Raw genomic sequence first — 20,577 nt, 5'->3', positions numbered from 1 at the left:
TTTCCCCAAAACACGAAAGTCAAAACCACAAGCAAAATGCGATTGCAATACAATTTCTCTTATTTATAAACATTATTTTAAGTTTATAAAAACTAATTTAAAGCAATAGTCCCGACACATGGGCTGGGTAACTTGAATGAAATATAATAATAAGTTATAAAATCTGTTTCGTCTGCTACGACGCTTGTCCATTCTTGACGTTTACAATTACAAACTGACCAGGTCATAAGATTAGATGGTTACGGGTCACTGCACACTGACCAAGTAGCTTGTGTAGTGGCTGGAGTACACAGGTGAATGACCAATGTATTGACCAGCATATCGGTCGAATAATTCTATTTTATGATGAAGATTATTGAAACTTTCTATTTTTAAAAGTTAAAAAGACATTATTTGTAAAGTTGTTAATCTCTTTGAGTACAAAATACATGTATGGAGAATATTTTCCTTGGAATGTAATACACAAACTGGACGTAGTAATGCTATGGCCGAAAGGTTAAACTTTCCTGATGAAGACTATGAAGATGCTCTCACAGTTTTAAAGGGATTTTCTGATAATAATTTTGGAATTGGTGCAGTTATAAGGATTTTAACTGATTGTGGAAATAATATGTCTGGGTATGTAGAGTGGTTATGTAACTTTTTGTGCATGTCTGTCTGTGTAGCCTGCAGAGATTTGTAATGGACTTGTGCAGGTCACCTGTACAGTATGTTATACATTTGTACAATGGTCAATACACACATAACAATGAATCACTCCACCTCTATTATCATACTTGTGTAGTGTAAAATTATTTGAGATTTTTTTATGTATTTTTTTAAATACACATTTTCAGTTTAAAACACTTTTTTTTCTTCTGAAACTGCCATATTTGCAACTGTGGATGCACAGAGGAAAACTTAATCTTATTTTGAAAAACAACAGCAGTTTAATAATTGCTATGTATCCGGTAACCATTCAATATGAGCTTTAAATGGATTGTTCCCACAGTAATAATTTCAAAACAGAAAGAATACATTTATATGTTATAGATATGTTGTATTGTTAATTTAAGTGCTCCTGTACTTTAATATTGGGAATTTTATCGGGAAAAAAAATCATTTAGATGTTTTTAAGTTTTTGGGAATGCTTGAAAAGAGTTGGTGAAGTGCATCACTATCTGATTGTGTCCATTGTACCTGGGAATATTTAATTTATTTAGTAAAGTTTGAGAATTATTGAAAACAGGAGTTATCTACCTTTATTTAAAACTTTAAATTTATACATAGACCAAAAATCTATGGAACAAATGAAAAAAAGCAAACTATAAAATACAAATTTACCTTCAGTAAATACATTGAATAATGTGTCGCTGAATAAAGTACACATACATTTTTGTACTTCTCTTTTAATATTTTTTAGTATTTTAAAAGAAGAATACAAATGTAAATCAGAACTTGATATATAAACTTCATTTATAATTATACAAGGAAGAGGTCAAATATACATATATACTGTTTTCTGGGTTTAGAATGGAAAGCCACTGTTTGAATACAAAATTAACTTGTGTGAAGCCAATTAACTGCATCCAAATTTTTTTTTTTAAAATGATTATAAAATTATCTCCCCAATCAGGTGCAGATCACGGATTTAAAAAAGGGTTATGCCCCGTGGTAAGCCAAGGTTTAGAGTGATACTGTAAAAAGTAGATGCATTTAACATATATACATGTACTTGTACAATGTATTGAGGGTGGGGGTACTTTTTAAACAGAGTTTTATTTAGTTTGTTCAGTTACAAAACATTGTGTGGTGTTTATAGAAAACAATGTTACTAATAAAGTTTTTACCAAGAGGCATTTTTTTTTAATATTTTCGAGTCATTGTTACAAGTTACAAAATGTAAGTGTACCCCAAATATTTTAGATAGACTTAGTTTCTCTATGGTTGTCTTTCTCTCATTTGCTTATAATTATTTTTTGCTACATTTTTCTTTTGAATTTCTTTCTTTTTCTTTCTTTAAATATCACTATCAGAACCATATCAGATCAATAAAATTTTCTAATGACAAATTCTTATTTCTGTGTCATTTTGGTCTCTTGTGGACAGTTGTCTCATTGGCAATCATACCATATCTTCTTTTTAATATTATGATAGCAAATATATTCCTGTCACATAGTGATGTTATTCCGTTCATTAAAAAGTCATTTGCACTGAGGGGAGTGGACACAACGCCTGCATAAATATTACTGTTTTACCACTTTATATATGATGTTTAATATGTTAATTTTTCTATTGTGTATATTGTATTGTATTGTTTGTATATGCCTTCAACCCCCAGGGGTATAAATGTGCATTTCATTAATAAATAAATAAATAAAGTTATTACAGATTGTATTCTCTAAAGATTATTCCCAGACCTTTTATTTGCTATTTTTCTTTAAAACTGTCTTCAGCAACTTAATTTAAGGTTGTCCTTGAATGTAAATGTAAACTTATATACAAAGTATCTTACAAAGCTTTGGTTGGAACAAGGGAACTTAATTCTAAACAAATCTGATACCAGCCCCTCATTTTCTGAATACCAAATGACTAAAATGAATGAGTTGGACTTTGTTGGATACAAATTTATGGAATTGTTGTTTTCTATACAAATAGAACAAACTCCCATCTCACATAAACGTTTTTTGTTTTTTGTTTTTTTTTTATGGAGGGGGGAGGGGGGAAATTGTCATTTTTTTTATTTAGAGGGAGATGGGGGAAATTGACATATGTTGGGGTTTTTTGGAGGGGAGGGGGGAAATTGACATGTTTTTTTCTTCATTTTTATAAACATTTACACACATCTGATGTTTTGATTACATGCTTTTATTTTATTAAACTGATTTTCTATGATCAAAAGTTCATGTATGAATTTAAAAGTATCAGAACCTTAGTAATGCAGATAAAATAATTAAGAAACAGTTATATCCTAGTTACCATGGTAACATTGATAAGAGTTTAGAAAATGTGAGGTCATAGAGTAGCCAGCTGCAATTTGTAATCATAGAAGGTCAGTTTGACCTTTACACACTGGAAATGATATTTAACTGTAGAAATGCATTAATTTCATGTCAGTTATATTTGATCTACTTGAGAAAATCTATTTAAATGTTGATATCTCTCTATGATCAGGCTTGACCACTACTGTAAAGGCTTGACCACTACAGTAACAGTTGGTTTATTGTTATTTCTTATCTCTTTGTTTTCATACCATTGATTATTCATTTTTATTTTTGATCTTTGAAGTTAAGATTGACATGTTATCACATTTTTTAAACAAACACAAACATGACAAATATGACAGATGGCATTTTATACATTTCTACCCCCCTAAAATATACATTTGTATCAGCTGAATAACCCTAATATGTTTTCAGATGTAACTGATAACACACATACTATTTTATTAGCTCACCTGTCCCAAAGGGACAAGTGAGCTTATGCCATCACTTGGCGTCCGTCGTCGTCTGTCGTCGTCTGTCGTCGTCCGTTGTCGTAAACTATTTCAAGAATCTTCTCCTCTGAAACTACTGGGCCAAATACTTTCAAACTTTAACTGAATGTTCCTTAGGGTATCTAATTTATAAATTGTATCCGAAGTTTTGATCTATCAACAAACATGGTCGCCATTGCTAAAAATAGAACATAGGGGTCAAATGCAGTTTTTGGCTTATAACTCAAAAACCAAAGCATTTAGAGCAAATCTGACATGGTGTAATGTTGTTTATCAGGTCAAGATCTATCTGCCCTGAAATTTTCAGATGAATCAGACAACCCGTTGTTTGGTTGCTGCCCCTGAATTGGTAATTTTAAGGAAATTTTGCTGTTTTTAGCTCACCTGGCCCGAAGGGCCAAGTGAGCTTTTCCCATCACTTGGCGTCCGGCGTCCGTCGTCGTCGTCCGTCGTCCGTCGTCGTCGTCGTCCGTCGTCGTTAGCTTTTAGAAAAATCTTCTCCTCTGAAACTACTGGGCCAAATTAAACCAAACTTGGCCACAATCATAATTGGAGTATCTAGTTTAAAAAATGTGTGGCGTGACCCGGTCAACAAACCAAGATGGCCGCCACGGCTAAAAATAGAACATAGGGGTAAAATGCAGATTTTGGCTTATAACTCAAAAACCAAAGCATTTAGAGCAAATCTGACATGGGGTTTAATTGTTTATCAGGTCAAGATCTATCTGCCCTGAAATTTTCAGACGAATCAGACAACCCTTTGTTGGGTTGCTGCCCCTGAATTGGTAATTTTAAGGAAATTTTGCTGTTTTTGGTTATTATCTTGAATATTATTATAGATAGAGATAAACTGTAAACAGCAATAATGTTCATCAAAGTAAGATTAACAAATAAGTCAACATGACCGAAATGGTCAGTTGACCCCTTTAGGAGTTATTGCCCTTTATAGTCATTTTTTTACCATTTTTCGTAAATCTAAGTTATCTTTTACAAAAATCTTCTCCTCTGACACTTTTGGGCCAAATTAATCCAAACTTGGCCACAATCATTATTGGGGTATCTAGTTTAAAAAATGTGTGGCGTGAATCGGTCAACCAACCAAGATGGCCGCCATGGCTAAAAATATAACATAGGGGTAAAATGCAGTTTTTGGCTTATAACTCAAAAACCAAAACATTTAGAGCAAATCTGACCGGGGTTTAATTGTTTATCAGGTCAAGATCTATCTGCCCTGATATTTTCAGACGAATCGGACAACCCTTTGTTGGGTTGCTGCCCCTGAATTGGTAATTTTAAGGAAATTTTGCTGTTTTTTGTTATTATCTTGAATATTATTATAGATAGAGATAAACTGTAAACATCAATAATGTTCAGCAAAGTAGGATTGACAAATAAGTCAACATAACCAAAATGGTCAATTGACCCCCTAAGGAGTAATTGTCCTTTATAGTCAATTTTTAACACTTTTCATAAAATTTGTAAATTTTTATTAACATTTTCCACTGAAACTACTGGGCCAAGTTCATTATAGATAGAGATAATTGTAAGCAGCAAGACAGTTTATTGCAGTAAGATTTACAAACACATCACCATCACCAAAACACAATTTTGTCATGAATCCATCTGCTTCCTTTGTTTAATATTCACATAAACCAAGGTGAGCGACACAGGCTCTTAAGAGCCTCTAGTTGGTTATTATCTTGAATATTATTATAGATAGAGATAAACTGTAAACAGCAATAATGTTCAGCAAAGTAAGATTTACAAATAAGTCAACATGACAGAAATGGTCAGTTGACCCCTTTAGGAGTTATTGCCCTTTATAGTCAATTTTTAACCATTTTTCGTAAATCTTAGTAATCTTTTACAAAAATCTTCTCCTCTGAAACTACTGGGCAAAATACTTCCAAACTTTAACTGAATGTCCCTTAGGGTATCTTGTTTGTAAATTGTATCCGAAGTTATGATCTATCAACAAACATGGTCGCCATTGCTAAAAATAGAACATAGGGGTCAAATGCAGTTTTTGGCTTATAACTAAAAAAACAAAGCATTTAGAGCAAACCTGACCTGGGGTTATATTGTTTATCAGGTCAAGATCTATCTGCCCTGAAATTTTCAGATGAATCAGACAACCCGTTGTTTGGTTGCTGCCCCTGAATTGGTAATTTTAAGGAAATTTTGCTGTTTTTGGTTATTATCTTGAATATTATTATAGATAGAGATAAACTGTAAACAGCAATAATGTTCAGCAAAGTAAGATTTACAAATAAGTCAACATGACAGAAATGGTCAGTTGACCCCTTTAGGAGTTATTGCCCTTTATAGTCAATTTTTAACCATTTTTCGTAAATCTTAGTAATCTTTTACAAAAATCTTCTCCTCTGAAACTACTGGGCAAAATACTTCCAAACTTTAACTGAATGTCCCTTAGGGTATCTAGTTTGTAAATTGTATCGGAAGTTATGATCTATCAACAAACATGGTCGCCATTGCTAAAAATTGAACATAGGGGTCAAATGCAGTTTTTGGCTTATAACTCAAAAACCAAAGCATTTAGAGCAAATCTGACATGGTGTAATGTTGTTTATCAGGTCGAGATCTATCTGCCCTGAAATTTTCAGATGAATCAGACAACCCGTTGTTGGGTTGCTGCCCCTGAATTGGTAATTTTAAGGAAATTTTGCTGTTTTTGGTTATTATCTTGAATATTATTATAGATAGAGATAAACTGTAAACAGCAATAATGTTCAGCAAAGTAAGATTTACAAATAAGTCAACATGACAGAAATGGTCAGTTGACCCCTTTAGGAGTTATTGCCCTTTATAGTCAATTTTTAACCATTTTTCGTAAATCTTAGTAATCTTTTACAAAAATCTTCTCCTCTGAAACTACTGGGCAAAATACTTCCAAACTTTAACTGAATGTCCCTTAGGGTATCTTGTTTGTAAATTGTATCCGAAGTTATGATCTATCAACAAACATGGTCGCCATTGCTAAAAATAGAACATAGGGGTCAAATGCAGTTTTTGGCTTATAACTCAAAAAACAAAGCATTTAGAGCAAACCTGACCTGGGGTTATATTGTTTATCAGGTCAAGATCTATCTGCCCTGAAATTTTCAGATGAATCAGACAACCCGTTGTTTGGTTGCTGCCCCTGAATTGGTAATTTTAAGGAAATTTTGCTGTTTTTGGTTATTATCTTGAATATTATTAGCTCACCTGGCCCGAAGGGCCAAGTGAGCTTTTCCTATCACTTTGCGTCCGGCGTCCGTCGTCCGTCGTCCGTCGTCTGTCGTCCGTCGTCCGTCGTCCGTCGTCGTTAACTTTTACAAAAATCTTCTCCTCTGAAACTACTGGGCCAAATTGAACCAAACTTGGCCACAATCATCATTTGGGTATCTAGTTTAAAAAATGTGTGGCGTGACCCGGTCAACCAACCAAGATGGCCGCCACGGCTAAAAATAGAACATAGGGGTAAAATGCAGTTTTTGGCTTATAACTCAAAAACCAAAGCATTTAGAGGAAATCTGACATGGGATAAAAATGTTTATCAGGTCAAGATCTATCTGCCCTGAAATTTTCAGATGAATCGGTCAACCCGTTGTTGGGTTGCTGCCCCTGAATTGGTAATTTTGTGGAAATTTTGCAGTTTTTGGTTATTATCTTGAATATTATTATAGATAGAGATAAACTGTAAACAGCAATAATGTTTAGTAAAGTAGGATTTACAAATAAGTCAACATGATTGAAATGGTCAGTTGACCCGTTTAGGAGTTATTGCCCTTTATAGTCAATTTTTAACCATTTTTCGTAAATCTTAGTTATCTTTTACAAAAATCTTCTCCTCTGAAACTACTGGGCCAAATTGAACCAAACTTGGCCACAATCATCATTGGGGTATCTAGTTTAAAAAATGTGTGGCGTGACCCGGTCATCCAACCAAGATGGCCGCCACGGCAAAAAATAGAACATAGGGGTAAAATGCAGTTTTTGGCTTATAACTCAAAAACCAAAGCATTTAGAGGAAATCTGACGTGGGGTAAAAATGTTTATCAGGTCAAGATCTATCTGCCCTGAAATTTTCAGATGAATCGGTCAACCCGTTGTTGGGTTGCTGCCCCTGAATTGGTAATTTTGTGGAAATTTTGCAGTTTTTTGTTATTATCTTGAATATTATTATAGATAGAGATAAACTGTAAACAGCAATAATGTTTAGTAAAGTAGGATTTACAAATAAGTCAACATGACCAAAATGGTCAGTTGACCCGTTTAGGAGTTATTGGTTTATAGTCAATTTTTAACCATTTTTCGTAAATCTTAGTTATCTTTTACAAAAATCTTCTCCTCTGAAACTACTGGGCCAAATTAATCCAGACTTGGCAATCATCATCTTTGGGATATCTTGTTTTAAAAATGTGTCCGGTGACCCGACTATCAAATCAAGATGGCCGCCACAGCTAAAAATAGAACATAGGGGTAAAATGCAGTTTTTGGCTTATAACTCAAAAACCAAAGCATTTAGAGCAAATCCAACACGGGGTAAAATTATTAATCAGATCAAGATCTATCTGCCCTATAATTTTCAGATGAATCTGACAACCCATTGTTGGGTTGCTGCCCCTGAATTGGTAATTTTAATAAAATTTTGCTGTTTTTGGTTATTATCTTAAATTTTATTATAGATAGAGATAAACTGTTAACAGCAATTATGTTCAGGAAAGTAAGATTTACAAATAAGTCAACATGACCGAAATTGTCAAGGAGTTATTGTCCTTTATAGTCAATTTTTAACAATTTTCTATAAAATTTGTAAATTTTTATTAACATTTTCCACTGAAACTACTGGGCCAAGTTCATTATAGATAGAGATAATTGTAAGCAGCAAGACTAGTAAAGTAAGATTTACAAACACATCACCATCACCAAAACACAATTTTGTCATGAATCCATCTACTTCCTTTGTTTAATATTCACATAGACCAAGGTGAGCGACACAGGCTCTTTGGAGCCTCTAGTTATAGATAGAGATAAACTGTAAACAGCAATAATGTTCAGCAAAGTAAGATTTACAAATAAGTCAACATGACAGAAATGGTCAGTTGACCCCTTTAGGAGTTATTGCCCTTTATAGTCAATTTTTAACCATTTTTCGTAAATCTTAGTAATCTTTTACAAAAATCTTCTCCTCTGAAACTACTGGGCAAAATACTTCCAAACTTTAACTGAATGTCCCTTAGGGTATCTAGTTTGTAAATTGTATCCGAAGTTATGATCTATCAACAAACATGGTCGCCATTGCTAAAAATAGAACATAGGGGTCAAATGCAGTTTTTGGCTTATAACTCAAAAAACAAAGCATTTAGAGCAAACCTGACCTGGGGTTATATTGTTTATCAGGTCAAGATCTATCTGCCCTGAAATTTTCAGATGAATCAGACAACCTGTTGTTGGGTTGCTGCCTCTGAATTGATAATTTTAAGGAAATTTTGCTGTTTTTGGTTATTATCTTGAATATTATTATAGATAGAGATAAACTGTAGACAGCAATAATGTTCAGCAAAGTAAGATTTACAAAAGGGGTCAACATGACGGAAATGGTCAGTTGACCCCTTTAGGAGTTATTGACCTTTATAGTCAATTTTTAACCATTTTTCGTAAATCTTAAAAATCTTTTACAAAATTCTTCTCCTATGAAACTACTGGGCCAAATACTTCCAAACTTTAACTGAATGTTCCTAAGGGTATCTAGTTTGTAAATTGTATCCGAAGTTATGATCTATCAACAAACATGGTCGCCATTGCTAAAAATAGAACATAGGGGTCAAATGCAGTTTTTGGCTTATAACTCAAAAACCAAAGCATTTAGAGCAAATCTGACATGGGTAATATTGTTTATCAGATCTAGATCTATCTGCTCTGAAATTTTCAGATGAATCAGACAACATGTTGTTGGGTTGCTGCCCCTGAATTGATAATTTTAAGGAAGTTTTGCTGTTTTTGGTTATTATCTTGAATATCATTATAGATAGAGATAAACTGTAAACAGCAATAATGTTCAGCAAAGTAAGATTTACAAATGAGTCAACATGACGGAAATGGTCAGTTGACCCCTTTAGGAGTTATTGACCTTTATAGTCAATTTTTAACCATTTTTCGTAAATCTTTAAAAATCTTTTACAAAATTCTTCTCCTATGAAACTACTGGGCAAAATACTTCCAAACTTTAACTGAATGTTCCTAAGGGTATCTAGTTTGTAAATTGTATCCGAAGTTATGATCTATCAACAAACATGGTCGCCATTGCTAAAAATAGAACATAGGGGTCAAATGCAGTTTTTGGCTTATAACTCAAAAATCAAAGCATTTAGAGCAAATCTGACATGGGTAATATTGTTTATCAGGTCAAGATCTATCTGCTCTGAAATTTTCAGATGAATCAGACAACATGTTGTTGTTGGGTTGCTGCCCCTGAATTGATAATTTTAAGGAAATTTTGCTGTTTTTATACGACCGCAAATTTTGAAAAAAATTTCGTCGTATATTGCTATCACGTTGGCGTCGTCGTCGTCGTCCGAATACTTTTAGTTTTTGCACTCTAACTTTAGTAAAAGTGAATAGAAATCTATGAAATTTTAACACAAGGTTTATGACTATAAAAGGAAGGCTGGTATTGATTTTGGGAGTTTTGGTCCCAACATTTTAGGAATTAGGGGCCAAAAAGGGCCCAAATAAGCATTTTCTTGGTTTTCGCACTATAACTTTAGTTTAAGTTAATAGAAATCTATGAAATTTTGACACAAGGTTTATAACCACAAAATAAAGGTTGGGATTGATTTTGGGAGTTTTATTATCAACAGTTTAGGAATTAGGGGCCAAAAAAGGGCCCAAATAAGCATTATTCTTGGTTTTCGCACAATAACTTTAGTTAAAGTAAATAGAAATCTATGAAATTTAAACACAAGGTTTATGACTATAAAAGGAAGGTTGGTAATGATTTTGGAAGTTTTGGTCCCCACAGTTAAGGAAAAAGGGGCCCAAAGGGTCCAAAATTAAACTTTGTTTGATTTCATCAAAATTGAATAATTGGGGTTCTTTAATATGCCGAATCTAACTGTGTATGTAGATTCTTAATTTTTGGTCCCGTTTTCAAATTGGTCTACATTAAGGTCCAAAGGGTCCAAAATTAAACTTAGTTTGATTTTAACAAAAATTGAAACCTTGGGGTTCTTTGATATGCTGAATCTAAAAATGTACTTAGATTTTTGATTATTGGCCCAGTTTTCAAGTTGGCCCAAATCGGGGTCCAAAATTAAACATTGTTTGATTTCATCAAAAATTGAATAATTGGGGTTCTTTGATATGCCAAATCTAACTGTGTATGTAGATTCTTAATTTTTGGTCCAGTTTTAAAATTGGTCTTAATTAAAGTGCAAAGGGTCCAAAATTAAACTAAGTTTGATTTTAACAAAAATTAAATTCTTGGGCCTCTTTGATATGCTGAATCTAAACATGTACTTAGATTTTTGATTATTGGCCCAGTTTTCAAGTTAGTCCAAATCAGGATCTAAAATTATTATATTAAGTATTGTGCAATAGCAAGTCTTTTCAATTGCACAGTATTGTGCAATGGCAAGAAATATCTAATTTCACAATATTGTGAAATAGCAATTTTTTTTTTAATTAAGAGTTATCTTTCTTTGTCCAGTATAGTAAGCAAGAAATATCTGCCAGAATTTTTTTTAATTGGAGTTATCTTTCTTTGTCCAGAATCAACTTAAATCTTTGTTATATACAATATACAATGTATATTCACTTTTTACTACCAACTGATAAATTTAAATAATCTTTACCATTCAGTGATAACAAGCAGTTTTTTTACATCATGTATTTAAATGAGTAGTAATTGTTGCAAACTCCATTAGAATATTTTAATTGAAATTAGTTTTGGAATAAGGGAAAGGGGAACGTGATTAAAAAATTGGGTTAAATTTTTCTCATTTGAAATTTCATAAATAACAAAAAATTTCTTCAAACATTTTTTTGAGAGGATTAATATTCAACAGCATAGTGAATTGCTCTAAGAGAAAACAAAAATTTTAAGTTCATTTGAATACATTCATTCTGTGTCAGAAACCTATGCTGTGTCAACTATTTAATCACAATCCAAATTTAGAGCTGAATCCAGCTTGAATGTTGTGTCCATACTTGCCCCAACTGTTCAGGGTTCAACCTCTGCGGTCGTATAAAGCTACGCCCTGCGGAGCATCTGGTTGTTTATTATCTTGAATATAATTATAGATAAAAATAGCTGTAAACAGCAATAATGTTCAGCAAAGTAAGATCTTCAATTAAGTCTACATGACCAAAATTGTCAATTGACCCCTTAAGGAGTTATTGCCCTTTAAAGACTTTTTTTCACAATTTGTTCATCATGGTGACTTACTTTAAAAAATCTTCTCCTTTGAAACTGCTGTATCAATTTCTAGCCAAACTAAGGCTAAATGAGTTTCAGAGTATCTAGTATAAATTTTATATTTTATTTCCTTGTATGTCAAGAAACATAGCTACTATGGCTAAAATAGAACATAGGAGAAAATGATTAGGCCACACTTAAAAATATTTTGGTTTGCCCAAACCCTACCCAAAGGTTGAGACAGTGGGTAGGTAGGTAGGCATTTTCTTTTTCTTTTTTCAAAAAAAGAAAATGAAGTATCAGATGTTTATTAGTCTTCATGCCTATTTGATTAAAAAAAACATTTCAAATCAGGACAATAAAAGAATTTGAGTAGGCAGCTTTTTTCTGGGTAGGTAGCGTTTGGGCAAACAAACCTATCATTTATTATGGCCTTATTTTTTTTGGCTTTTGAAGAAAATAGGACGATCCAAAAAACATTTAAATAAATTGATAAGCCAAAATAATCATTGATGAGAGATTTAACCAAAAGAATTAAGGTGAGCGATTCAGGCTCTTGAGAGCCTCTTGTTAATATTTGGCCTTATTAAAATTTCCTCAATCAGCATTTATTTATCTAGTTTTGAAAAAAAATGTCCCCAGGGATCTGGCCTTCAAACATGGCTAAAATAGAACATAGGGCAACTTAAGCCATGTAAGCTGATATATATTGCAATTAGTCTTTGAGCAGATATTTATATTATAAAGAGTCCTTGATGCAGGGAGTCTTTTGGCAAATATTTATATTGCAATGATATAGGGATTCCTAGAGCAAATATTTATATTTATACAGAGATTCATTGAGCAGATATTTATATTACACTGGGAGTCCTTGAGCAGATATTTATATTACAGAGATTCCTTGACCAGCTATTTATATTACAGAGATTCCTTGAACAGATATTTATATTACAATTATAAAACCATGATTACAGGGATTCAATAGGTAATTATTTATATTACAGGGATTCTATAGACAAACTGAGCCTGAAGGATGACAGCCTTGCGGGTGGTTATCCTGGGGGATATTTACTCCCTCATATGATGCCTAGTCAGCTTCCGTCCTCCACAACATCTCCACATGATGGTCGTATGTTAACGATGCTTGATGGCTCTTTATCATTCACCAATACTCACAAACTCAAGCATGAGATCATGTCTTCTGGTAAGTTTTCTTAAGATTAAAAAAAAAAGGGGGGGTCCACAGGCTTTGATATTCACATGTTAACAATGCTTCATGGCTCTTTATCATTCACCAATACTCACAAACTCAAGAAGAGATCATGTCTTCTGGTAAGTCTTTACAACTTCTCAAGAGTAAAAAAAGGGGGTCTACAGTTTTAGATCTTTACATTTTGGAGACATTTTTTTCTTGTCAAAGAACAGTTAAGGTAGATGGGGAGTCTCAATTATAATCCACAAGTTTTGAATAGATCATGCATGGAAAGCCCAATTTTCTGCCATTAAAAGAAAACTTCACCAGAAAATTTCAGATAAAATATGAGAAAATAGCTCTAATATCATGAAAAAGAAAAAATGGGGTCACAAGACTTATTTTCTTGCTACATAATAAAATAGGTAAATTCCTAACAACCCCTTCTACTGTAAAAGTACTTTATCTACCCTTACATTTGAATTGCCTCCCCTTATGAGGCAAAGTTGGGAAAAAAATAGTTTAAAAAAGAGATTCTGTTTTTTGTAAAATACAACCATAAATATGATAAAAACATGTCATTTTCTATATTGAAATGAAAATTCTTACACATAAATTACCCCCTATTCACAAATTTTCAAGTTTTATTAAAGATCCAGGGTGATTGTTTTCTGGTATTCCAAAATCCAAGATGTTGGAAGACACTCTAAATCCTAATTAATTATGTTTTGTTTCAACTGACTATTAGTGCAAAGTTTTCTTTTTTTCTTTTTTTGGAGCACAGTTCATGCAAAGTACATTTGTACTTGGATGCTTGGTACACAAGCTTCTTATGAAAAAAGAAGGCTGAATATCAATGACAAGATTTTTTCTTTATGTTTTTAATAATTTGTTTTAATTAAACCATTAAATCATGGATTCCAACACTTCAATAGTGTAATTACTTATATCCTGTATATATATGATTGTTAAAGAGTTGATTATGCTAACAAGGTGACCGTAGACTTATTATTGTGACATGTAGCGGCTGTAAATCAATATGTCTGTAAGAAGTGACACAGCTGCACTGTACAACGCTGATCAGGATTAAACCTTGCCATTTCAGGTTCTGGTCACAACAAACTGTGCCAGGTCTGCAGTGATAACGCCTCAGGATTTCACTATGGAGTATGGTCTTGTGAAGGATGTAAAGCTTTCTTCAAACGCAGTATTCAGGGTGAGTTAATATTTTAAACATTTTATGTATCATTATCAAACTACAGTGAAACCTGTCTTTAGAAAGTTAAACCTACCAAACCGGTATCCTCTCAGTGAATTTTGTATCAGGACATGCACCAGCTGAAGTACAGCAAAAACTCTCCAGTGCAGAATCAATTTTCCATTCAGTAAATCTGAAATGATCTTTTCAGCATGGATATACACTCGCCCTTTGATACTAGAGTGAATTTCTTCAGTTCTACAAAGCAACTCTTGTTTCAGTGCGGCAGAAACTACATATCTTAAGTGCAGCAGATACTCCCTAGCTTTCACATGTATGTATTAAGTACAGAAGAAACTCTTTCTTCAGTACAGGTGACACTTTCCCTTCAGTACAGGTGAAACTCTCCCCTTAGTATAGGTGAAACTCACCCTACAGTACAGGTGAAACTCTCCCTTCAGTACAGGTGAAACTCTCCCTTAAGTACAGGTGATACTCTACTTTAAGTACAGATGAAACCATCCCTTCAGTACAGGTGAAACTCTCACTTTAGTACAACAAGCTCTTTCTCAAGTACAGATGAAACTATCCCTTCAATACAGGCGAAACTCTCACTCCAGTACAGGTGAAACTCTCCATTCAGTTCAACAAGCTCTCCCTGAAGAACAGGTGAAACTCCCCCTCAAGAACAGATGAAACTCTCCCTTCAGTACAGGTGAAACTCTCACTTCAGTACAGGTGAAGCTCTCCATTTAGTTCAACAAGCTCTCCATTTAGTTCAACAAGCTCTCCCGCAAGTACAGGTGAAACTCTCCCTCAATTTTAGATGAAACTATCCCTTCAGTACAGGTGAAACTCTCGCTTCAGTACAGGTGAAACTCTCCCTAAAGCACAGGTGAGACTCCCTCAAGTACAAATGAAACTCTCCTTTCAGTACAGGTGAAACTCTTTCTTCAGTACAGGTGAAACTCTCCCTTCAGTACAACAAGCTCTCCCTCAAGTACAGGTGAAACTCTTCAAGTACAGATGAAACTATCCCTTCAGTACAGCATAAACTCACTTCAGTATGACAGAAACTCTAACTCAAGTACAGGTGAAATTCTCCCTCAAGTACAGGTGAAACTCTCCATTCAGTACAGGTGAAACTCTCCCTTCAGTAAAGGTAAAACTTGCTCTTCAGTACAGGTGAAACTCTCCCTCAAGTACAGATGAAACTATACCTTGATTACAGATAAAATACTCTCTTGAGTAAAGGGGGAAATTACCTTCAGTACAGATGAAACTCTCCTTACAGTTCAGGTGCAATTCTCCTTTCAGTACCTGAGTGAAAGTCTCCCTTCAGTTCAGCAGAAACCCTCTTTACAGTTCAACAGACACTCTTCTGTCCAGTACAACAGAAACTAAATTACCTTAATCATTTTCCTACTATTCATTCTATGCTTTAATTATTATCTCTATTCTTGTATGATCTCCATTCTATCACATACATTTGTTTTTTTGTAAAGACCCCCCCCCCCCTTCCTTTCCATTAAAATGCAATGGTAGATCTCTTAATCAAATTATCAAATATTCTCTAAATATGTTTGTGCTAAATTGAGTTGAAGATAGTGTCTTGATCATTTCAATATTTTTAACTTCTCAGACCAAGGTTATTTTTTCTAATGTTCACTACACTTTGACGGAGATCTTTTTATAGAGACATTATCTTCTATAGTTAATAGAGCGTAGATAATGTTATATATGTCATTCAATTCTATCGAATAACATTAAAAGATTTTTTTTAACCAATATTTTCTGTGTCACTGAGTGTGTGACCTATATTTATTAATAGTGCAAGGTCTATGACCTATATATAATAACCTTTAACAATTAATACAAGCCTAGCAGTTTGTTTTTGGGGAATCGTTTCTTTATTCATGCCTTTGGATGTTCTATTCATGACAGTATGTATTTTTTAATCTTTCATATATTCATGCTTTTAGATATTCTATGACAGATTGTTCCTCTAAAAGGAAAATATGCAGACGGTACATATGTTTCAAATTCCTGTGATTTTCATTATAATATATATGTTTATATACATAATGCACAGCCTATATAGGCCGCATCAGAGACATATATACACTGTGTATATATGTCTCTGGCCGCATGTACCTACATGTATGTTGTGTGATCTTGTGTGTGCTATCAGAGACATATATACACAGAGATTGGCAACTGTAACAGTGGTCAACGAAATCTAATGTGTATATATGTCTCTGGTGCTATTAATTCATCTGATTTATAAAAAAAAATGAGAAAGGATGGTTTGACATAAATAGCTGCTAATGTGGAAACCTCAAGTTATATTATCTTCATTATTCTAATTTGAGTCTGACATTTTTATTTAACGATAATTTTATTTGCAGGACCTGTAGATTATGTTTGTCCAGCTACCAATAGTTGTACTATAGACAAACACAGAAGGAAAAGTTGTCAAGCCTGCAGACTCAGGAAGTGCTACGAAGTAGGCATGAATAAAGGTAAGTTTTTTTATTAAATTTATAGTATACCGGTAGACATATCTCATTGGGGAGGGGGGGACACTTCCTATATAGGAAATGTAATAGGTCGTGCCGTTAGAATGGGACTATTTAGCAGCTTAAAAATATGTGAAAAGTAGGGGAAAACTATCAGAAATATTTTTGACACTTTGGTGTTCAACATGTCTAAAGCATCACATGAAGCCCAATCAATATGGTAAAAGGGTTACATATTTGCTTACCCAATATATATTAAGGTTTACTTTTTTAAAAGCTAATTTATATGAAAAGGGTGGGGTAATAGAACCCCTGCAACAGCCCCTTTCATTTAAGTATTGAAGTGGACTTCCCAAGAAAGACATACACTAAATAAAAATTGCCCAAGCCTACAGACTTAATAAGTTATACAAGGTCTGAATGAAAAAAGGTAAGATTCTTATAGATTTAGCATAGACAAGTACAGAAGAAAAAGTTGTAAAGCTTGCAGACTTCTAAGTTGTAATGAATGATGGTAAGATTCTAATAGTGTTATAGACACAATGAAGAAAACTTTAAGGTAAATTATACACAAATAAGATCTACAAGCAAATTTGGTGATATTAGAGGTAAGATAGTTGAAGCTTTAGATGAATAGACAAGAAAACTGAATTGTCTTGCCCTAGCGATATAGAAAATGAAAGATAAAAGTAAGATTTTACTAGTTCTAGCATAGACAAATGCACAAGAAAAAATTGTAAGCCTTAAAAATTAGGAAGTAAGTAACAATCAGATTTAAAAAGTTTCTAGCATAGAAAAATACTGAGGAAAAAGTTGTAAGCCTCAAAAACGTAGAAAACGAAGGGTAAAGGAAAGATTCTTATACTTCTAAATATAAAGATCAGGTAGCTAGAAGACAGTATTATGGCATTGTATAAAGACAAACTTATCTGTAAGTAGTGTCCATACACAGATATTTAGGATAATGCTTAAGAATAGTCTTATTTAGTCAACATCAGCATTCCTGTAGCTCTATCAAGCCTTTTACAAATCAAATCTAAATATAGATGTATTTTTTCTACTTTGAATGAGTACATTAATTATCTTGAGGGGAAATCAATATCTGAAGTTCTAAATTGAGTTACAAGAAGTTGAATGACCTAAAGGACACATATTTGTGGAGCAATGACCTTTAGGACATATGATTGTCTCAAGGTAGTTGTCATAAGGAAGAAATTGTAAAACATATAAAGTATCGGAGACCTTTTAAATATCAAATTTAGAAATTTGATATATTTTATTTTATTTCTTAACTCAGCATTTTCAAATTTGGAAAATTGTGACCAGCGATAAAAATTACATTCAACTTTAGAATTGATTTTTATTCTTCGTTACTTTTCTGTGTGCAGCAATTTTTTTGATAAAAAAAAATCAATTCATAAAAATTAGGAACTATTTTAATTTTTGACTTACAATAGAATTGAATACAATATATATTTTATGTTTTTTTGAGTATTGAAACCTTGCCAGAGGTCGTTGACCTGAAGGATCAATATCTGAATGGCTGTATACCTACACAGGACAGTGACCCTAACTCTTACGAAGTATTACGTCCTGCATAAATTATCTTTCCCGTGTATATATACCAACGTAATTATCATACCTGTTTAAAATATCGTTTGGGACAAAACTGTTAAGTTGGATTAAATTGTGACTTGTGTTTCAGTTTAAAATTATTAATAAAGGAAATTATTTTTCTTCAATTTGGTAAGTTTTGTTTATTATTTTATTCATTGATCAAACATGTTAAAGATTAACACTTCCATTTACCAAAATAAAGTTTGTAAAACTGAAAGAGTTTTATAAGTTAACCAAAAATAATGGGACTTGAGTATTATAGGCAATTGTAAGTTACTGATTTTAACTGACACCACAGTATAATGTACAACAAATGTCTCTTCTATTTGTCATATCTTGGTACAACTTTGAGGGGGTACAAATTTCTCTCAGAATATATTTAACTAACCTTATGTATCTTTTGATATACCGAATAACTTGCCAGTTTTACATTCTCCTATAAAGGTAACTTTGATATCCGAATAAACAGTTTACAGTATTTACAATGAATTATAGGGTCTTGGGACATTCAAAGTGCCACCCAATAACATAAACATGTAAAGTCCTTTGGGTATAAAATAAAATTTATAAATTAGCTGTGTCTTGTTTATATTAAGCAAAACTAATTATAGCTACCAGTAGTTGCTATCACTAAAATGTAAAAGGAAATTCAAAATAAAGGACTGAAGCTTCTTATGTAAATTTCATGAATGTAGAAAACAAGAATCTTAAAAATATGTACAGACATGTTGTGTACTTTTATTTTCTTTATGAGATAAAACTTTAGAAACAATTACCGGAAAACGATCTCTAGTTAGGAATTGTTTTTAAAAAAAAGAATGAGGAGTAATAAAGTGCAGTAGCAGAGGCAGATCCAGCCATTTTAAAAAAGGGGGGTCCCAACCCAGGACAAAGGGGGTTCCAACTATATGTCCCCATTCGAATGCATTGATCGGCCAAAAAAAAAGGGGTGGTTTCAACCCCTGGAACCCCCTCTGGATCTCCCAATGAGTAGAAATAACTGGAAACTAAAGGTTTTATCAAACATGTATTTGTAATGTAAGTTTTTCAAAATAGACTTAATATAAATAAGGGTTACTGATAAATTTGTTTTAATGCTTCCACATTGCTAAGTAAAATTACTAAGGAGCCTTTGGTGTAAAAAGTGTACTGGAAGTCCATTACCTACAATTCTGTTTGTTGTAGGAACACAAAGAAAAGAAAGGAAGCCAAGTGCTAATAGTAAACTTCCAACAAAAAGAAATCGAGCAGATTCTACTGATAATATAGTCAACTCTACAAGTGGCAGTCCAAATCCAGCAAAAGTAAGTACATTTGTACTCATCAAAATATAAATAAACAGGTTACATCTGAGAGGAAGAGGAGTGCCACTCTATTAATAGAAAAAAACAGCTCTCCAAGTCTGCATCCTAATTTAGCTAAAATTCAGTATTTCTTCAAATACTGTACTTGTGGACTCTATAGACTTGTATACAGACTTTGGCCAAAAATTGAAATTAGATATCGAAAAAGCAGAAAGTTTTCTTCAATCCAGAAAAATTGGTATCAACAGTTTAGTATATAAGAAACTCTCAACTTAGCTTAACTCAAAAGATCAGTATGAGGCACAGAAATTGAAAAACATATTTTTTTTATGCTCAAAGTAGTTAGAAAAGCTTACTTACAGGTAAAGAAAGCTATTTCAAAGCTAGTTACAAATTAATTATGTTCTCCCAGACTAAAATAATCAATCAGCACACATCCAACAGATTCAGTGTAAAGAAGTCATATACAGTGAGAAACAATTCACACCTCCTTATAACAAAGTGTTAAAATTTATAAAACTGAGAAAAACCCACCCTGTGTGTTACAAAGTAAAGATCAAAGAATGAATCTAATTAATATGGAGTTATTTATAGATACAAATGACTTTTTTAGTGTTTGATTCTGAATTTGAAATCTTTTTAAATTCTCATTTAGACATCAGGACACATGAACGGTTAAACAAAATTTAGATTTTAGAATTTCTTTTTAAAAAGTCTAAGAGAGAGTCTTCAATAAATTGAAAGAAGACTTACATGTAGGTTTTGAATATGGAAAAAGAAACCATTGAAGAAAAGCTACTTTAAGCTTTAGAGGATTTCTTACATTTGCCTATAAGACAGCAAAGGTTATGTT

The 20,577-nt window shown here is 32.9% G+C and overlaps 1 protein-coding gene across 3 annotated transcripts in view; it reads left to right on the top strand.

Annotated features, from left to right (window-relative positions):
* The window catches only part of LOC134710057 (estrogen receptor-like), a 232,667-nt gene that overhangs the window by 39,362 nt on the left and 172,728 nt on the right, over positions 1-20,577 (top strand). For 2 of the 3 annotated variants that reach the window (XR_010106091.1, XM_063570216.1), the window contains exons 3-6: positions 12,899-13,098; positions 14,192-14,302; positions 16,693-16,806; positions 19,606-19,724. Coding sequence is in view for 2 of the 3 variants with exons in the window: in XM_063570216.1 (XP_063426286.1) it covers positions 12,899-13,098; positions 14,192-14,302; positions 16,693-16,806; positions 19,606-19,724 (544 nt within the window). In the remaining variant the exon portion in view is untranslated. Of the gene's footprint in view, positions 1-227; positions 619-12,898; positions 13,099-14,191; positions 14,303-16,692; positions 16,807-19,605; positions 19,725-20,577 lie in introns of those variants that run through there. The other variant, XM_063570217.1, reaches the window with a different exon arrangement.

The sequence above is a fragment of the Mytilus trossulus genome, chromosome 3 (genome assembly GCF_036588685.1).
Source record: "Mytilus trossulus isolate FHL-02 chromosome 3, PNRI_Mtr1.1.1.hap1, whole genome shotgun sequence".
Taxonomy (NCBI): domain Eukaryota; kingdom Metazoa; phylum Mollusca; class Bivalvia; order Mytilida; family Mytilidae; genus Mytilus; species Mytilus trossulus.
Note: the sequence above shows the minus strand (reverse complement) of the source record. Positions and strands in the feature narration are given on the sequence as shown.